At 45.7% G+C, this 19,625-nt stretch overlaps 1 protein-coding gene across 2 annotated transcripts in view; it reads left to right on the plus strand.

Moving 5' to 3' along the window:
- ACBD6 (acyl-CoA binding domain containing 6) overlaps positions 1 to 19,287 on the plus strand; it is a 120,367-nt gene extending 101,080 nt beyond the window's left edge. Inside the window, exons 7-8 of one of the 2 annotated variants that reach the window (XM_075003280.1) lie at positions 13,363 to 13,393; positions 18,009 to 19,287. In XM_075003280.1, coding sequence (XP_074859381.1) covers positions 13,363 to 13,393; positions 18,009 to 18,163 — 186 coding nt within the window. In that variant the 3' untranslated portion in view covers positions 18,164 to 19,287. The remainder of the gene's footprint in view (positions 1 to 13,362; positions 13,394 to 18,008) is intronic. The other variant, XM_075003281.1, reaches the window with a different exon arrangement.
- The last annotated feature ends 338 nt before the right edge of the window (positions 19,288 to 19,625 follow it).

Raw genomic sequence — 19,625 nt, forward strand, 5'->3', positions numbered from 1 at the left:
AAGCAACTGTGGCTCCCTACTGCATTTGTCTGACTTTGCACTGACTGAGGGGAAGGAATTTCCCTAAGAAATAGTATCTGCGTCTTTCGATTCATTAATGTGTTACTTCAAGGCAGGAGAGACGTTCATTTTGTTTGCTTGGTCTCATTTGGATATCATTCCACGGTAATTGCCCTTCTGCAGTACTGCACAGGCTCGGCCTCTTCTGCAGCTTTGTGAGACGGCTGGTGAGCTATTCAACATTGGTGCCTTTCCAACTACGTCCAGAATTCTTTTTCTCTGAATGGTTAAGGAACACAAGGCCGGCCATGTTGCTTTTGTATCCCACCAATGTGTGTTGCCAGCTGACCAGGGAGCTGGCGTGAGCCATGATGGTGCATGGTTCCATAGTGACGTGCAGCAGAAAATGCTCATGAAAGCAATTTCCCAGTTAAAACAGAAAGCAGCTTTACAGGGTCATCCTGTTCTGCCCCTTTCTTCAATACCTACGTGCATTGTGGATAATCAGGGCAGATGAGTTTGAAAATACGAGCCATATAAATGGAAAATAGGCTAATAGAGTATCTGTAAACCACGCCCAGAGAAGCTTCCCAAACTTCTGCATAGCTTCAGAAAATCACTTCTTCAGCCAAATAAATTCAGTCACCCCTGAGGCGGAACATGGTCACTCTTCAGCCTTGTGGGGAAATGCCACATGGCAATTGTGCTAGGTAGTAATGATGCATGATGTCCAACAGAAAGAGCCCAGAGGAATTTAGGTGTCATGAGAACTACTTTGTTAGCTAGACTTAAAATCTCTGGGTTGGGTTGGGAAAACCTCAGGGCGTCAACTTCGCAGGCCAATGGAGCTTTGGTGCACCAACATCTTGGAGCTTCAGGAAGAGGCAAACAGAGGGAGGTTACTGGGCGTTGCATTCTCTTGGAACTGTCAAAAGCTGCTCTGGAAACTAGTTGCAAAACAAAGTGGCATGACCCATTAAAAAAAACCTGCCAGATAGGCAGCAGTGTGTGGCTAAGAGAACAATAAAAGAACAATGGTCCTTGAGTGAAGGAACTTCAGCTCCCGGCTCAGATTTTCAGTCTTCCTTTCTCTCACATTTCACGTGTAATCCAGTTTCCTTCTCAGTAGTGAGCTCTGCGGTCAGGGTCTGTACCATTACAAATATAGCAGTTGCCTCTCTGTGTGGGACTCGTTTACCTGTGCAGCTCCAACATGGTCTGTCCAGGTACAGGTAGCCAAAAGATTTCATTGCTAGCCAATCTTACAGCACATGTCATGGTGACCAAACTGCAGCTTGTGAGCCACATGTGATTATTTTGCTCTCACATCTTCTCTGCCTGGCAGCTGGGGCAGGGGTGGGAGGGAGCCTCAGGGGCTTCAAGTTTCTGTCCTGCCCAGGTGGTACAGCTAGCTGTGCCTGTCCAGCCGGGAGAGGGTTCTAGCCTCACAGGATATGCCTGCTGGGGCTCAGGGCTTCCACAGAACCAGTGCTGAAGCCCCATCACGTGCAACCCTGAGACAGACAGACAGAGATACACACACGCCTCTTGCCACAGGACTAAGGAGCCTAACTCTCAAACTTCTTAAGATTGTCGCATGCGCCTTGGAAGGTCAGTAAGTTTGGTTGCCCCAGGATATGTGCTCTAATTAGTCTAGTGTATCTTTTGCCCTCCCCATCCCCCTTCCCCTGCAAGAATAGGGGTTGGGAGGTGAATTACAAAGTGATTGGGAGTTTAGAGGGGTTTTTTGCGCCTCGGTGCATGATAAATACTGACTCAATCAGTGCAACACAATCTAAAACAGCAGGTCGCAATCGCGTTTTGCTTCAGTTAAATCAAAAACAGGTGAAACCCAACTGAAATTCTGCTTCATTGTCCTGGAGTCAGCAGTAGTCAGCAGTATGTGGGATTACATGCACTTTGAAGTGAAGATTGCCATGCTCCATAAAATCCAGAGCCTTGCACCAAAGCAGTGTGGTGTAACAGGTTACTTGGGGCGTGTCTACACTTGCATCCCTCTTTTGAAAGAGGAATGCAAATGAGGCAAATTGAAAATGCAAACGAGGTATAAATTTGCATATTTGCACCTCATTTGCATATTCTAATTTCAAAAGAGCTTCTTTTGAAAGAAGAAAGCCAGTGTAGACGCTGCTCTTTCGAAAGCAAACCCCATCTTCGAAAGAATCCTTCTTCCCTTTATTTAGTGAAAGAAGCTCTTTTGAAATTAGAATATGCAAATGAGGTGTTGAATAAGCAAATGTATACCTCATTTGCATTTTCGATTTACCTAATTTTGCATGCCTCTTTCGAAAGAGGAATACAAGTGTAGACACACCCTTGGACAGACTGCTCTAGACCCATGGTGTCCAGACAGTTCTGGAGCAGTAGCAAACTAACAACCTTATTCTGAAAACACATTTATTGTTCATGCCAACTCAACTGACCAAATAGTCACATGTGGCTAATGGTTAGCGTGTTACACCATCACTCCAGAGCCTGAGAAATTCTCCATTCGCCCCCAAAACAGGGATAGTTCTGGCAGTAAGGCAGATTTCATTCCCCTACTTCCCAGAGAACTAGTTACTAAGTTTGATCAGCTCAAACAAATTGAATGTATAGAGAAAGTGGCTTTAGAGTGGCTTTGCCTCTGAGCAATGCCAGTGCCTCCTCCATCACGTGAAATGTTCCTGCTGTGTTTTGAAGGTTACCGTGGTATAGCAGCAAAATAATAATACTCCAAGTCTTTGAAGAAAGATTGTGTTTATGGAACGCCGTGCAAAACCTGTGCTATGAGAAGTCCTACTCCTTGTCCAGCCGATCTGTAAGGCAAACAAGTTTGTTTATATTTATGGCACCATTGTAGCGGTAGTTGCAATGTGTTTACAAGCTAGATAGTCAGAACGTTCATAAGCCCCTTCATGCTTCATCCTGTAGGCACTAAAGTTTTATATTGTTTTCTTTCTGCATGCAGTTATGTAAGAAAAAATCTACATTTGAAAATTGTACTTTCACAACAGCGTTTGCATTCCTGTACGGTAAACTCTAGAAATGCGCGATTTTGAGTTGCGCTTAATTTGCATTAATATGAGTTAAGCACAACTCCGAATCCTGCTACCGCCAGACCCTGATTCAACACCGCCCCCTCCAGCCCCGCGCGGCCCTGGTTGACTCCTAACCCCCAGCCCCGGTTCAAACCTCTGGTGGCCCAGCTGACCACCCCCGTCCCAGTTCAACCTCCTGCAGCCCAGCTCAACCCCCTAGCCCCAGTTCAACATACACCCCCCTGCACGGGTCCAGCTCAGCACTCCCTGCATCCCTGCTGCCCTAACCCACCGCAAGCTTAACCTCCCTCCACTCCACACCCTAACCCACTGCCAGGTTTAACCCTCCCCAACTGCCTCCCTGAACCCCGGAATTTACCTTTCAAAAGGAGGTCCAGGTGCTCGTGCTACTTCCCTGGCTGCAGAACATGCATTCCGCCAGGGAAAAAAGCCACCTCCCAACTTACGCGAAATTCGAGTTATGCGAGGGTGCGTGGGGCCACAACCCTCGCATCACTCACGGGACTACTGTACCTGTCTGAGGTGCGTTGAGAAGTTTCCTTTTATCCATTTTTTCACAGCAGACGTCTGTAACGCGAGCGCTGTACACTTTGTATTCTGTGTTATAATAGAAATTAATCCATTTGAAAATGTAGTAAAGGATCCAAAATATTCTACTGGTGTTTAACAGCGCAATTAAAGCGACGATTCATCACTCCTGTTTCTAATCTCCTGATTAATTGCAATTATTTTTGACCATTTGACAGCCCCAGTTTTTACAGTCATTATTGTGACAAAAATTCCCAACGCTGAGCCTGGGACCCAAACACTCGTGCCGTTCTATCTCCTGCTACGCAAAATTGATACGCATCAGTTGTGGGTGCCACTTACCTGATAAGACAGTTGGCCCAGCTGCACTTTAAACATCATCTTGTCTTGTTTCTTTTGCTTAAATTACTCAGGAGCACAATACAATCCTGTTATCCAATAAAGTGCCCACTGGTAGTTAGATGTTTCTAGGCTGACATCTGCTGCAGACACTGCACGCTGTGAAATTACTTGAGCCTGTGTGAGTGTGTGTGTTGAAGATTTTGGTAGACCTTTGAGATTTTTAGGTGCAGGGTAGCTCACTGTGGAATGGACAACTCCCAACACAGGGGTTCCCGAAAAGCATCTGTATTATATATATGAACCAATAGTCATAATAAACAAAGGTAACTTCTTTCCCCTGGTCAATTTTCTTACTAATTTATGGGGTCCTTGTCATGCCAGAGAACGAGGACACTCCTTTCAAAGCTGATCAAGTCCATGGTATGCCTTCTGCTGTTCTGATGAATTTGCACCTTATGTTAGTTTGCAGGGTTAGGTGCTTTTTTCTTGTATCTCTTAGGTAATCCAGAGTATTTCTATGCAAGTGACTGGCTTCAGGCTCCAGCTTTCGTCCCCTTTTACCCCTCCTTTACTTACGCTACATCGATGACATCTTTATCATTCGGACCCACGGTAAAGAGACTCTGGAAGAATTCCACAGAGATTTTAACAACCTGCATCCTACCATCAATCTCAGCCTTGACTATTCCACACGAGAGATTCATTTCCTGGACACCACAGTACAAATCACTGATGGCCATATCGACACCACTCTCTACCAGAAACCCTCTGACTGCTACACTTACCTACATGCCTCCAGCTTTCATCCAGCTCACACCATACAATCCATCGTTTACAGTCAAGCCCTTTGATACAATCACATCTGCTCTGATCCTGCTGACAGAGACCGAAAACTTCAAGACTTCTACCAAGCATTCATAAAACTTAATTGCCCACTGGGAGAAGTGAAAATACAGATTGACAGGGCCAGACGAATACCCAGAAACCAGCTACTTCAAGATAGGCCTAAGAAGATAAATGATGGAACACCACTTGTCATCACCTATAGCCACCAACTCAAACCCCCGCAACTTATCATTAAAAACCTACAACTATTCTAGATCATGATGCTAAGCTCTGGAAGGCCCAAGGTGACAGGCCTGTCCTCTGCAATAGACAGCCTCCTAACCTAAGAGAGAGTCTCACCAGCAGTCACAGGCTACACCACAGTAATACTAATCCTGGAACTTTTCCTTGCAACAAGCCCCGCTGCCAGCATTGTCCACATATTTATTCTGGGGATACCATGACTAGACCTAACCATATTAGTTACAAGATCAAGGGCTCATTCTCATGTACTTCGACCAATATTATATATGCTATTATGTGCCAACAATGCCCCGCCACTATGTATGTTGGACAGAACAGGAAAACTCTTTGCCAAAGAATGAATGGACACAGCAGACATCAGAAATCTCAATACACATAAGCCAGTCAGTGAACACTTCACTGGAGTGGACCATTCTGTTAAAGACCTGAGAATGTATGTCTTAGAGCAAAGAAACTTTAAAAACAGATTACATAGAAAAATTTGTAAATTGGAGTTCGTATTTAAATTCGGCACGTTAACACTTGGTATGAACAAGGACACCAGTTACCTCATGCATTACAAGGACGGCTTCCCTTCCTTTGATGCTCGTAATTATCTCAGGCAAGACACTTAACATTCCTCACCCCACTCCTTCAGTCCTATGGACTTGATTTGTCAGTTTTTATTGCTGTTTTTTTTGGACCTCTGTACTTTTCAATGTCAGTCTGAACTGGAAATGCTACTGATCTGGTGAAGTGGGTCTGTCTCACAAAAGCTCATCACCAAATAAATCATCTTGTTCGTCTTTAAAGTGCTACATTTCTGCTTTTTTGTTTTGTTAGACTACAGACTAACATGCCTACCTCTCTGTTACTTTCCTCCCCAGTTAGACTCAAGGTTTAATTTTCTATAAAATGAGGGTAGCCACTTATTCTGTGGCTTCATACTGGAAATGTACTAAGCCATCCCATGATAAAGGCCAATATCCCATTATTAATATTGTAACCATATATAGAGGATGGAGTGATTTTAACATTTTCCGTACAGAAGTTTGTGCTTGGAAAATGTTCTAAACGTGAGGATCCCTCGTGTTTACCAGCCTGTGGTAATACCCAGGGTAGCGTTCTGTGGCCTGAATCCTGTAAGAAGCCAAGTGCTTCCTGTGATACACTGAGGATCTGCTTTCATTTTCCAGAGACTTCATATGGTATGTTTAACCTCACAAAATCAAGCTCTTGTTTTCCTAGATGAGACCAGGGAAGAGGGCACTTAGCCCTAGGGCTTTTGCTGATACAACCACTGCTGCAAGTGTTTCCTCAGCAGAGGCCGCAGGCTGTTGGCATATCTGTTCTTCCACTCTGTGAACTCTAGTCTTAACTGCATTATAGCACTCCGAATGCATTGGCCAATAGGTAGCATGTAGCTAGCATGATGTGTTGCTGTGATGCTGTACATCGTTTTAGTCTGAGGAAAGGTTTCCTCTTCCTTCATGTCCATGCAGCCACAGCTTTCTGCCTGTCATGGCCAAGTGTCAGAAGAGGCTGTACAATGGGTCACACAAATTCAGAGCCTGGGAAATGGTTTTAAGTAGTGCAGGTGGAAGCTGGGAATGGAGCATAATGTTTTCCATAATTTGTGTCTGAGGAAGTGGGGGTGCCCTCCGGATTCATTGGTTGCTTCAGATATATTGACACCTGTTCATCTTTTGTTTGTTTGTTTGTGTTTTTTGTATTTTTTCTATCTTTCTGTACTAGCTCTGCCCCTGCATCACTTTGGGCCAGTCGTTAAACTTCCCTTTGTCTGTAAAGTGGGGATATCATTCACTGGAATCTGTGGGAGAAAGTTGCTAGCTTGGAACTTTGAAACAGATAACACCAGGTCTGAAGAGTACTCAACATTAGTGCTTTGGGTTGGATTTTTCTCCCTTTAGTATAATGGCGTTTATTTGGTTGTACTGCCTTCTCTCTTATTTCTTTTTTCTTTTTTGGTTTTTTTCCCCCCAACTTTGGCTTTCACCTGACTCCCTTAAAAGCCTGACATAATGACACACAAGCAGAAGATCTCAAACGATGTCATGGAGTGGAGCAGTCTCCACAGAAATGTCATCTCATGGACCACCCATCACCTCTCTCTTGTGCAGAACACACACCAGTTCCTGTCCTTCTGGGGATTGCTGAGCCCACCTCCCCTTCTGTTCGTTCTCAAAGAATACCCAAGTCATCGTAACGGCTTACTTGGAAAGCAAATATTAGGAAATTAATGTATTTTGGCTTCTTTGTGATTTAGCAGATAGAAAATGGGAGTGTGGGCCGGGGGGAGCTGGTGGTATGTGACCAACCAACTTTCCATGGACCACAGTTTGGGAACATGGGATGTCGAAATACTTTTCTATCAAATTACCAATTTCAGCATTTATCAATAGACTCTAAGTCTTGTAGATAGTTTCAGTTCTACATAAATTACATTTAGTCAATCTTTTAAGCTAAAGCAGGAGAGCTATAAATAACAATGACAAACATCCCTCTGGCCTGGCCACTTGAAATGAAACAAACAAATAAAAATCATGATGCATTTAAATGGAGAAAAATGAACTGAGTCTAGTTGCAAAGCAGAGAAGTAAGATTTTTCACTTACTCCTTCATGGCATTAATTTCCATTTGGTTTTACATATTCCTTCTTACAGATTTCAGCTACCAGTGCAAACCTCCCCTGGCGCTACCCTGGAGGTCTCCTGTCAGGATCACACCCGAACAGCATTGGGCCTGTACCGCTAGTTAATTGCGGAGCTCTTATAGTCCTTTCAATGAGATGGTGCTTGGTCCTGCTGTGGGGGCAGGGGCCTGGACTTGACCTCTCGAGATCCTTTCCAACCCTAGAATTCCATGATTTCCCCTGAAAACCAATGACAGGCAATATCCAGGGGCTTCATGACTGCAAATATGTTCAGAACTATTCAGTGGAACTCACAAGCAGGATTATCAAATGGCCAGTGAACGCAAAACTCTCCAGGTTAGTTTGGGGCATTTAGCAGCAGCCGGAAACGGGGCAGAGTGGCTGCACCACCTGAGGAGAGAGATGGTGGCTCAATGTGCACCGTTCCTCCCCGAGCTTCTGGGAGAATAAATCACACCTGCTGCACTACCTGGTGCTGCCTGCCCTCATGTCTTCGGCAGGTTCCTCCATTGCCTGCTATGGCAGGGGACAGTCTGGCTTGTTATGCAGTCAAAGTTACGTTTGTCTTGCACTGTAACTGCAGGTTGAGCCTCTCTAGTCTGGCGCCCTCAGGACCTGAGCAGTGCCGAAAGAGAGAATTGGCTCGACCACAGAAGGCCAATATTGTCTCGCACGTTACCAACACTTCCACTGCTTATTGGGCTCTTAGAAGACATTTAGGGATAAATTACAGCTAAATAACAGCACAGAACACTGACGGCCAGGACCAGTAGCTGCAGACAAACTCTATGGGACCACGGGAAACTTGGCCACACCATAAGTCGTCATCTGGCTAACTAAAACCATGACAGATTATGGATGTTGCTGGACCAGAAAGTGCCAGACAAAAGCAGTTCAACCTGCAGTGGCTTTTTTGGTGCTTACCCCTATTACAGCAGGTTGAGATGTGGCCCATGCTCCTGGAAGAAGTGCAGATTCCTTGTGTTAAAAAGACTGGCTAGGGTTAATTTCAAGAATGTCTCTGTACTTCTTGATTCATTGTAAAACAAGGAGTGTTTCAGGAAGGCTAATGATATTAGATGATAATCATATCATGTTATTTCCCAGCTAGAACTGTGATAGGTATGTCCACAGCACTATCTGTGATTAGTTTTCAGGTGGGAGCACCTTAAGTTGAAGGATCAGAATGGCTGTATCTTAAGTCAAGCGCTATGTCTCTCTGGCACACAGCAGCTGGACACAGAAGCCTCATTAGCCATGGTGCCACACGAAGATAAATCCAAGAGAGAGAGGGATCAATCAGGGCATTGCAAGGCCCTTGATGAGTGACCATAGCTTCTGCTTTTTCAATTTCATTGGATTAAAAATTGTCATGGAGGAAATAGCAATTACAAACATAACATCTAAAAACTCTAACCTAGGACTGCATTTGGCCAGCATTCAGAATGGGGGGAAGATCCCAATGTAAGTAATAGGTTCTGTTTCTAGAACAATGAATTAAAAATTCTTTTTTAAAATAACACTTTAATCAAAGCAAAGCCTCACAGCCGCTGAGACTTAAATTCAATTCTGGGAATAATAAATGCCAAACAAATGTCTTCAGAACCCAGCTTTGGGTGTGAGTCTGATGGAACAAAAGTATATGGAATTTCTGTTAGCATGGGACATGGACTGTATTTGTATCATATGTGAAGGGAGTTGCCTAAGTCTTCGGTTCACGTGTTTTCATTTGGTTAGTGTAACTCAAATCCCCTTCCATAAAATTCTCTGCATGTATTAAACTCTTCTTCTCTAATAATTAATTTGTATTATCCCCACCTCTTCATCTCTGGTCATTTCCAATACCTTACTGAAGTCCAGAAAAGGGTCCAGAAAAGAGCAACAAGAATGATTAAAGGTCTAGAGAATGTGACCTATGAAGAAAGGCTGAAAGAATTGGGCTTGTTTAGTTTGGAAAAAAGAAGATTGAGGGGAGACGTGATAGTGGTTATCAGGTATCTAAAAGGGTATCATGAGGAGGGAGAAAACTTGTTCTTCTTGGCCTCTGAGGATAGAACAAGGAGCAATGAGCTTAAACTGCAGCAAGGGAAGTTCAGGTTGGACGTTAGGAAAAAGTTCCTTACTGTCAGGGTGGTCAAACAGTGGAATAAATTGCCAAGGGAGGTTGTGGAATCTCCATTGCTGGAGATATTTAAGAATGGGTTAGATAGATGTCTAGCAGGGATGGTTTAGACAGTACTTGGTCCTGCCGTTGGGGCAGGGGGCTGGACTCGATGGCCTCTCAAGGTCCCTTCCAGTCCTAGTGTTCTATGATTAAGTCAGTGCTGTATCTGTAACTTCCGAAGAAAGCATGTGCTTGAGAACCTCTCTGTGGCTCTGAATCTGCTCTGTTCTCCTTGGCAGGTCAAGTCTACCCTACACAATTGTTGACGTAAGTTATGTCAACTTACAACCACCACAGTAGTTCCATTGGTTTTATGTGTCCATAGTACACTGTCACCAGTAGCTCTTGCACCAATTTAGTGGCCAATGTCAGACACTGGGAAATGGTTTCTGAAAGGCAGAAGTTGTCAACATAAGCAGGGGCATGTATACACTGACACTGTGTAGGTGTATGCCTCAAATGGAGGTGAAATTATTAAGTTGGAGTAGTGGGTGACTTACGTCAACGGGAAGAACACTGCAGAGCAGACACTTCCAGAGGTAGGTACACTGCCTTGCGTCGGTCTAACTCGGAAATGTTGACCAGGCCTTAGTATCGAATAGTCAGTGAACGTTGTCCTCAATTGCCTTTATTTTGTTTGTGGTGTCTGCTATAGCAATCAGTTTACATACCCTAGCCAAGCATCCACTCAACGTGCAGCAGCAATCAAAAGAGTGAACAGAATGTTAGGAATCATGAAACAATAGGGAGACAATAAGACAGAAAATGTCATACCGCCTCTGCATAAATCCTTGGCACTCCCAGATGTTAAACGCTGCATGGAGATGTCATCACCCGATCTCAAAAGACGTACGACACTGGAATTGGAAAAAGTTCAGAAAAGGGCAACAAAAACGAACAGCTTGCATATGGAGAGAGATTAATAAGACTGGGACTTTTCAGCTTAGAAAAGAGGAGTAAGTGAGAATATAACAAAGTCTGTGAAATCACGACTGTTGTGGAGAAAGTAAGCAAGGAACTGTTATTTACTCCTTGTAACAGTAGAACTAGGGGTCCCCCAGTGAAAGCAATAGGCAGCAGATTTAAAACGAACAAAAGGATGCATGTCTTCACATAATGCACAGTCATCTCTTACCAGAGGTTATGGTGAAGGCCAAGGCTATAGCAGGGTTCAAAAAAGAGCTAGATAAGTTCACGGAGGATAGATCCATCAGTGGTTATTGGCCAAGATGGGCAGGGATGGTGTCCCTAGCCTGTGTTTTTCAGAAGCTGGGGATGTGCACCAGGGAATTGGAACGCTTGATGGTTACCTGTTCTGTTCCTTCCCTCTGGGGCACTGTCCAAAGACAGGATACTGGGCTAGATGGGCCTTTGGTCTGACCCATTATGGCTGTTCTTATGGCCTTAAGTTTGTAGTCACTACAGCAACTCAGAGAGAAAGTGCCAAGGTTCTTTTCCATGCTGAAGCTGCAGTAGTATTATTTCGGGGGTGGGGGGCATGTTTACACTTCTGGTGCTACCGTGGCATATCTTCAACTCCACCGCGGCAGTGATTATAGAGAAGATGCTTACTACGGCATCAGATTTTTTTTCCATCTTAATAAATCCACCCCCCTTGTGAAGCAATACTAGGTGGAGAAAAGGATTCTTTAATCAACTTAGTGGTGTGTCCACCAGGATTTAGGTTGGCTTAGCTACTTCTCAGAGTATGTATGAGTTTTTCACACGCCTGAGCAATCTAGCTAGGAAGAGCTACGTTTTTTAGCTGTGGACCTGGCCTGGGTTAGAAATACCTATTCTGTTCCTACTTAAAGCAGAATCTCCTAAAACATAATTGTTCCTAATCTGCTGGTCTGAAACATATTGTGGCTGGAGCAATCTCTGGTGGCCTGACAGTCAGTCTTGGATTGGGTCCCACACCTCTGCCCCTGGACTGTAGGTCTGGGCTGTGGCTACCCCTGCTGTTCTGGTTGGTGGCTGGTATCCTTCCCTCTTCTCTCCCTGCCAGAGCTGTCAGGAGGGGAGACACCCCACTCCTCCCTCCCCAACTCTCTTATGGGCACTTTCTTCCCTCCTGATCTGCTTTTGACTTCTTATCTCCCTCGCATTGTCTCTCAAACTCCTCCACCACCTCTCTCGTTCTTCCCCCAGCTCTGTTCGCCTCCCCCGCTTTTAAGCATGCTGCCAATCAGCTAAAGTGGTCCTTGTTAATTGATGGCCTGCAGCCACACCCTATTGCCTCCACCTGGGAATTTAATTAGCTCTTTCTGCTCTTCCCCTAGCCCAGGTTGGGTCCTGAGCTCACTTCCTCCTGGGGTCTGCTGGTCTGACCTTGTTACAATGGTCATTAAAAAGTGAACGAATTATTGTTTGTGTGTGGCTCGTACTGCAACAGGAAGCAGAGATCCACTGGGTTCATCTTCTGGCACAAGCGTTCTGCCATTCAGAGTGCTGCATTTTGGGGTGCTTCCTGCTACTTTTTCCAGCAGGTATAACATGCCTCCCACCATTTGCTGGCAAGCACTGGCTCCTGGTGACAGCCTTATTGCTTGTTGGCTTTGAGACCTGTACGTGCCTTGGAGATCACTGGCTGCATTCTCATGGGGTGTGCTGCACAGGCCGATCCATTAACTAACCATGCTTCTAATCGTGCTTAGCTGCACCTACTCTGATGGAATTTTGCCCAACGAGAAGCAGCTCTCCAGGGCTCTTCCTCTTGAGGGTTGCGAAACCTGCAGAGTGCCGGGCTCAGCTGACCCCCCTCAGTTTGACCTAGGTAATGTTTTTCTGATGGGGGCGGGGGGCACAGCTTTGTGCTGACTTCTGAAAACTGTGCAAAGGAATGTGCTCTATCTCAGAGCTCTTCAGACAGTACTGGCTTAGGGGAAGATTTTCAAAAGTGGAAGACTCCCAGGTCGCCTCGGAGTACAATCACTCCTCTGGGTGGTTCTGAAAATATTACCCTTGCTTGCCAGCTGGCATTCTGAGACTGCCACAGCATCCATTGTGCACTAAAACAGTAGCTCATGTGCAGTCCTGGATATCAGAACCTTGGTCGTTGAGAGAAGTAGTGCTGGCTTTGACACCGAGGTTATCGCTTATAATTCTGAAAAGCTGCCTGGGAATTTTGCCTTCATCTGCACAGCTGCCGGAGATCTTGCTTGTAGAGCACTTCCAGCAATGCACTGAGCCTCCTGCCAGTGTTGCATTGCAGTCAGAGGACTGGCCAGGGACTCCGCTTTTGGCCTCCGCGCTAGAATCATTGATTTTTCTGAACCAGAAGTGACAGGGCTCTGAGCTGAGTTAAACTGATGTTGGGATGTAACAAGCCGTTCTTAGGAGTTGCTGACGTGTGTACGCTGAGTGCCGGGCCCATGGAGAGTGGAAGATTCAGTAGAATTTTGACTGTGGTTTAACATAACCATGCGCTAGTTGCCTAATTTAATAAATTGCTCTGCCTGGTTGGTGGTTTACACCCCTAGATGCTACATGCACCTCTAAAACCAGTTCTCTTTGTTTTTCAGGATGGGGAAGGTCAGACAGCGCTACATTATGGTAAGCTGTATTGTAATACATATTTGCATATTAACTGCATGAGTTTTCTGTTTGAATGAGCAATACAATGTGTAAAGGAAATACACGTTGAACCTCTCTAATCCGGAATTCTCTCACCTGGCAACATCCGTAATCCGGCATGATTTTACTTAGCAGAACGACTGTTTATCATGGGTGTGGCCAAGATTCCTGCGGTCCCATAAAGTTTGTTCCCAGCCGCCAATCCTGGCTGACAAGTATCAGAGGAGTAGTTGTGTTAGTCTGTGTCCGTAAAAACAATGAGAAGTTCTGTGGCACTTTATAGACAAACAAATATATCGGAGCATAAGTTTTCGTGAAGAAATATGTTCACAAACAAGCATGCATCTGACAAAGCGGGTCTTTGCCCACGAAAGCTTATGCTCGAATATATCTGTTAGTCTATAAACTACCACAGGACTTCTCATTGTTTTCCAGTCTTGGCTCTCAGTGTTCTGAGCTGTTATTTAGCTGTAATTTACCCCTAAATGTCTTCTAAGAGCCCAATAAGCAGTGGAAGTGTTGGTAATGCTGCTAGACAATATTGACCTCCCGTGGTCTGGCAAATTCTCTCATCCGGCATTGCACAGGTCCCGAGAGTGCCAGACAAGAGAGGATCATCCTGTACAGTGGTTGAACTGGTTCTGGATATTGTGGCTAGCTGGCTGATAATTTCACAACCACATGATTGGTCTATCCAGCAGTATTTGCCTGAAGCAAAGGATGCAAATTTTATATTGATGTTATTTGTTTTCACAGGTTTTGATCATATTTACTGGTGGTAGAATTAAAAGAGGTCAACTCAAAATCTGGTCCTTTTTAAACAGGAAGGGAAAGTAAGGTGTGAGTTTGCAGCATAGTTGTATCCCACGGCTTTAGGGAGATGAGGCAGGCGAGGAAGTAGAAAAAATATTACCTCACCCATCTTGTCTGCTTGGCCTCTTGTTGCTTTGTCATAGAGCCACATGCACAACAGGGAAGCTCGCACACTGGTCAGGAGAAAGTGTGAAAACGACAATGCACAAACTGCTGTCAAGTACACAAGTGCCTAGGGAGGGGGAGAGGGAATGTTTTTTTCCTCTCCTTTTAATTGAAGTTGCAGTAACGATGGTAGGCGAGCGTTTGGGAGAGCTGTCTAATCACGGCCGTAGCGTTGCTGGGAGTAAAAGCCACTCTCTGTCCGCTCCAAGAAAGGCTCTTTTTAAAACTTGGGTAGGTTGAGTAAAAAATTATTTTAAGAGTGAAAAATATTTTACCTTCCGTTGCTTTTTGACACAATGTTTAATGCTCCCTCTCCCGTCTCCTCCAGGTAGGTATCTGCTCTTCTTAAGGCTCAGAGTGAAGCGTAACAACATTTGCTTGGATCCTTACTTCTCAAGTCCATTCTATCGCCATATGTTGTCCACTCACTGTTCTGCATGTGTCTGAATCCAGTCTCCAAGTCATTTCTTCTCTCACGCCCCATGTTGTAGCACTAATATGTTACTTGAAGTCTGAAAAGATCTGCTTAATTTAAAAACTCAAATGATTATGCTTTAGAACTAAAACTTACTGAAAATCCTCAAGTACAGTTGTTAGCAGGGCTGCATGATGGGGTTGTTAATTGCAGCAGAGAGGTACACCCGCTTGAGCAAAATGGCTTCTGTTGGGTTTGACTGCAGTATCTTCTTTGGCTGCCACTTTACAGTAGGGCGAGAAGTGGTTAATCCCAGGCACGAGGACAGTCAGAGGGGCTGTTTTGGGGGGTTTAACCAACCCCCTTCATGAGTTACTTTCATCTGACAGCTGTCCTTGTGGTGACAGCTCTCCTGATTACAGGAGGTGTCAAACTCGGTCCTAGATGGACTATAAATCCTGCCCCATTCGAATTGGCTCTGACCCTGAGTTTAATCGGAGGTTAAGTGGAGAAGACCCTTCAGCGTGTCCCTCCCAGACAGGCTGCTTATTACACGACCCACCTGCCTTTGCTTCCCTGAAGGAGTCATTGGCTTCTGGGCATTTGATGTTTGTGGTTATGTGCAGTACTTACGGCAGAGTTGATCAATCTGAGCATGATTTCCCTTTTGTAAATGCCCTGCTAGTCTCTGGTTCCTCCTCAGCATCGTTGCCTCCCTCCCTCCACGGGGAATACTAAAATCCAGCACCTCTGTGCCTCCCAGAGGAAATCAAGGCTTCTTCTTGCAGTTGCAGTCATGTGATTTCAGAGTGGGCAGGCTCTGTATTCCCAGGGGCTCTCCGTCTTCCTTGCGAAGCACCATCTGTTCTCCCTGTTCTGCGCTGTGGGAGGGGACGTTAGCATGAAAATAAAAAAAAAAAAATGAAATTCATCATGAAAACCCTGAGGATTAATGGAGTCGGCAGGCGAACTGCGCTGAATGGAAATTCATCTTCACCTGTGCCCGTGTCAGGGCCGCCCCTCTGGCACTTGACAAATCGAGGTTCCCAGGATGCCATAAATTCGGCAGCTGTTCCAACCTCTAGGGACTTGTTTGTGCTTTTCTGAGATGGGCTGATGACCACTTGGCTTTGCCAGTGTAGCAACCACTCCAACCAGTTGCCTGGTGCCAGGCCTGGACATGAGAGGTGCTGATTATTGGCTGAGCAGTTGTTTAGGGAGGAAGGTACTTATTAGGTACTTAGCAGCTAAGCTAGCTATTTTTCTTTGCAGTGTTTTGTGGTGGAGAATGAGGGCTGGTCTAAGCTAGGACCCTAGACTGGTGTGCCTACATCTTTCAGGGGTGTAAAATAGCAGCACCCCTAAGAGATTTAGCTACAGCTACCCAGCCCCTGGTGTAGAATTCATCCATCAGCATAGCTCCCCGCCCTCTCAGGGAGGCAGACGACAGGCTGACAGGCAATCCAGGGCTATCCGTTTCACTAGTGTCTACCATGAAGCTCTGAAGTGGAGATGTAGCTGGTTGTGTAAAGAGGTGTCACTTCGGAAAGGTGCAGGTTCTGAGATGTCTCAGTCCCAGCTGCTCAGGATCACCCAGACTAGCCTCCACAGGAAAGCAGGATTCTGGCTTCCCTCGCATGGCTCCCTCAGCTCTCCTGAAATGTCCCTCTCCTGAAGGTTCCCTGAGGGCTTGTTGGCTGTTGCTGGCTCATGCTTCGCTCCATTTGGCACTTCTCTCTCTCTTCCATCCACCTGCCTGCTGCTTTGTCAGCACTCCCTTCGCTCCTTGTTTTGCCGTCGGCACCGGTCGCGCCTGGAATTTGCTTTGCCTTAAACTTTGCTGCTTGTTCCTTTGGAGCTGTCACAAACTGCAGCGTAATGTAAAGACTGTCTGATTACTGCCTCTAATGCCATAGAAGAGTAAACCATTAAATTTGTCGGAAGGCCTGAAATATAATTAAAGCCAACAATTAATGCGCAGGACACTGCCCTCCTGGCAGATCAGCACTGAGACATTTGAAGTCTCACAGGAAATCTGCGCTACAAAGTTATTTTAAGGTAAAACCCATGAGGCAGATCTTCAGCTGATGTAAACCGGCACAGCTCTTTTCCTGCTGTTGGGAAATGGCCCTTTTTGAGCAACCCAGGTTAAATTGATTAGGGGTAAGATGTGGCAGTCTCGTAGCCAGTGTGTCCTGGCAGGAGGGGAGGGACCGAGAGTGGAGTTGGGTTTTGATTTGCCGATTAATGAGGATTTGAAGAAAAAAAGTCGTCGGTGCCAGCCTGGTATTTGCCACCTACCAGTAATGCTTCCTGCACACATCTTTGTGCTGGTAACTCCTGGGCACCACCCTGCAGGGGCGTGTGTATTTGTGGAGTTTTGGGGTAGCATTTCTTTTTTCCTGGAAGATGCCTATGGGTGGGGAGTTTGTGGGCTGAGGCTGGGAAGTGAGGAAGTGGTAACACCTCTGCAATAAACATAGCTCTAAGGAAACCCTGCCTCCTGCTGTAAGATGAGCCGAGGGGCATGTGGAAAGAAGCAGTGGGTGCTAAAAGCCCTGCCTTGTTCAGTGTGTGAACATTCTCACGGAGGCAGCACTCCATAGGACCCTAGAGTCCTTGTTGCAGAACCTATTAGAAGGTCAGGGCAAAGAGGGATACAGGTTGACCCTCTCTCGTCCAGCGACATCCATAATCCGGCATGATTTTAGTTAGCTGGGTGACCTCTTGTCATGGGTGTGGCCAAGTTTCCTGCAGTTCCATTAAAGTTTGTTTCCAACCACCAGTCCTGGCTCTCCATGTTCTGTGCTATTATTTAGCTGTAATTTACCCCCAGCTGTCTTAGAAGAGCCGAGTGAGCAGTGGAAGTGGTAATGCTGCTAGCCAATATTGACCGGCAAGGTTGGTGGATTAGAGAGGTTCAACCCGCATCTTGTTTGTATGGTCCCTTCCCTTTGCAGTGGTGACTCCAAATCCAAGTAATTCATGCTACGTACTCCCCAAAGCGGCACTGGCCATATCCTGCCAAAAGCCCAAACACCATTTCCTTGCCCCAGAAATATGCAGGGGAAGGATAGGCTGCCCAGTACCCCACCTGAGCACTAACAGTAGCTTGGAGGCAGAGGGCAGTCACCGTTGCATCTCTTGGCTGCCATCGCTGCTGAATTGTAACACCCAATTCACTCTACCCTTTGTCTCCAGCCTCCGCCTGTGAGTTTTTCGACATAGTGGAGCTGCTGCTGAAAGCTGGAGCCGACCCCACCCTCTTGGACCAAGAAGGCTGCCTGGCCGAAGAAGTGACAGACTGCAAAGCAATTACATCCATGCTACAGCAGCACACAGCTGGCAAAACCTAACGAGAAGGACTGCACCGGCACGGGGCTTCACGAGTGGACAGCAATGGCATTAAACCCCTCCATTCTAACCCTCTTTAATATGCATTGTTTTTTGAATCAGGACTGACCTTTGGGTGGGCTGGGAGCCTGGCAAAACTCCCAGCATACAGCTTTGGAAACAAGGGGCTATGGGAAGGAGTTTAGACTCTGTATAATAGAATCCATTTTTGCATGCTCTGGCCTTTATTACGGGTCTGGGGGCGGGTGGGGGGATTCAGACAACTTTTGACTATATTTAGATGTGGCTGCTCTTTTGGGAAAATATACACGAGTAGTGGGAGGTGAACAAATGAGCAGGAAAGAGTCGGATGCGACCAGAGGAAATCTTTGGTAATCAGGTGCGCCACTGAAGGGAGCCCAGATGTATTTCTCTGGCCCAGACAAATGCTGTAAATAAAAGAGCACAAGGCCACGTGTGGTTCCTTTCTGCTTTTTGGATGTTGGGATAATGACCTAATTCCTGCGACCCGATTGACAGCAGGGGCCTTTCAGGTCTCTCCAGCACACGCCATTCCGAGGGACGTTCTACAAAGCGTTCTTCAGAACAAAAATGACAAAAACAGAGCCTGAGCCGGAGCCGTTTCCAAACCAGTTCTGTGGGAGGTAATGGGATTTTTAGTACAGGCTGAACCTCTCTAATCCGGCACTCTCTTGTCCAGCAAGATCCATAATCCACAGTGATTTTAAGTAGCCAGGCAACCTCTTCTCATGGGTGTAGCCAAGTTTCCCATAGTCCCGTAAAGTTTGTTTACATCCACCAGTCCTGGCTCATGGTGTTGTGTGCTATTATTTCATGGTAATTTACCCCTAAATGTCTTCCAAGAGCCCAATACACAGTGGAAGTGTTGGTAATGCTGCTAGACATGTTGGCCTCCTGTGATCCAGTAAATTCTCTCATTAAGCACCAGTCAGGTCCTGAGCGTGCCAGACAGAGATTCAACCTGTATATGTCACTCCATAGTCCAGATATGGAGCACATTAGTGCATCTAAAATGAAATTGAGACAAAACCTTGGTATCTTGCCCTTCTCTTGAGTGAAGTCACAGGGAATAATTTTATCTTTCAGGCAACTGCTTATTAAAGGGAAAATACGTCAGAAAAAATGTTGTTAATTTTATCTCCAGCGTCTTGCCCTGTGGCAGTAGTTCTCTAACAATAAAAACACGGTTTGGTCTTGCAGTGTAGCAAGAGCTGAAACGTGTTTTAACGCTCCATGAGGCAGAGGCAGATACTAGTGAATTGTAAGAGCTTGCAAAAATCTTTCCGAAACTTACTGGCCCCGGAGTGAAGGCTACAGAGCCATTAGAATTTGCCATGTTCTACAGACAAAATTTGGATCCACATCCATATTTACAAAAATGAGCTACGGAAGTCCGCACCCACATCTGCAGAAGCAGATATCTGTGGGTATAAAGTGGATATC

This window comes from Carettochelys insculpta, chromosome 9 (genome assembly GCF_033958435.1).
Source record: "Carettochelys insculpta isolate YL-2023 chromosome 9, ASM3395843v1, whole genome shotgun sequence".
Taxonomy (NCBI): domain Eukaryota; kingdom Metazoa; phylum Chordata; order Testudines; family Carettochelyidae; genus Carettochelys; species Carettochelys insculpta.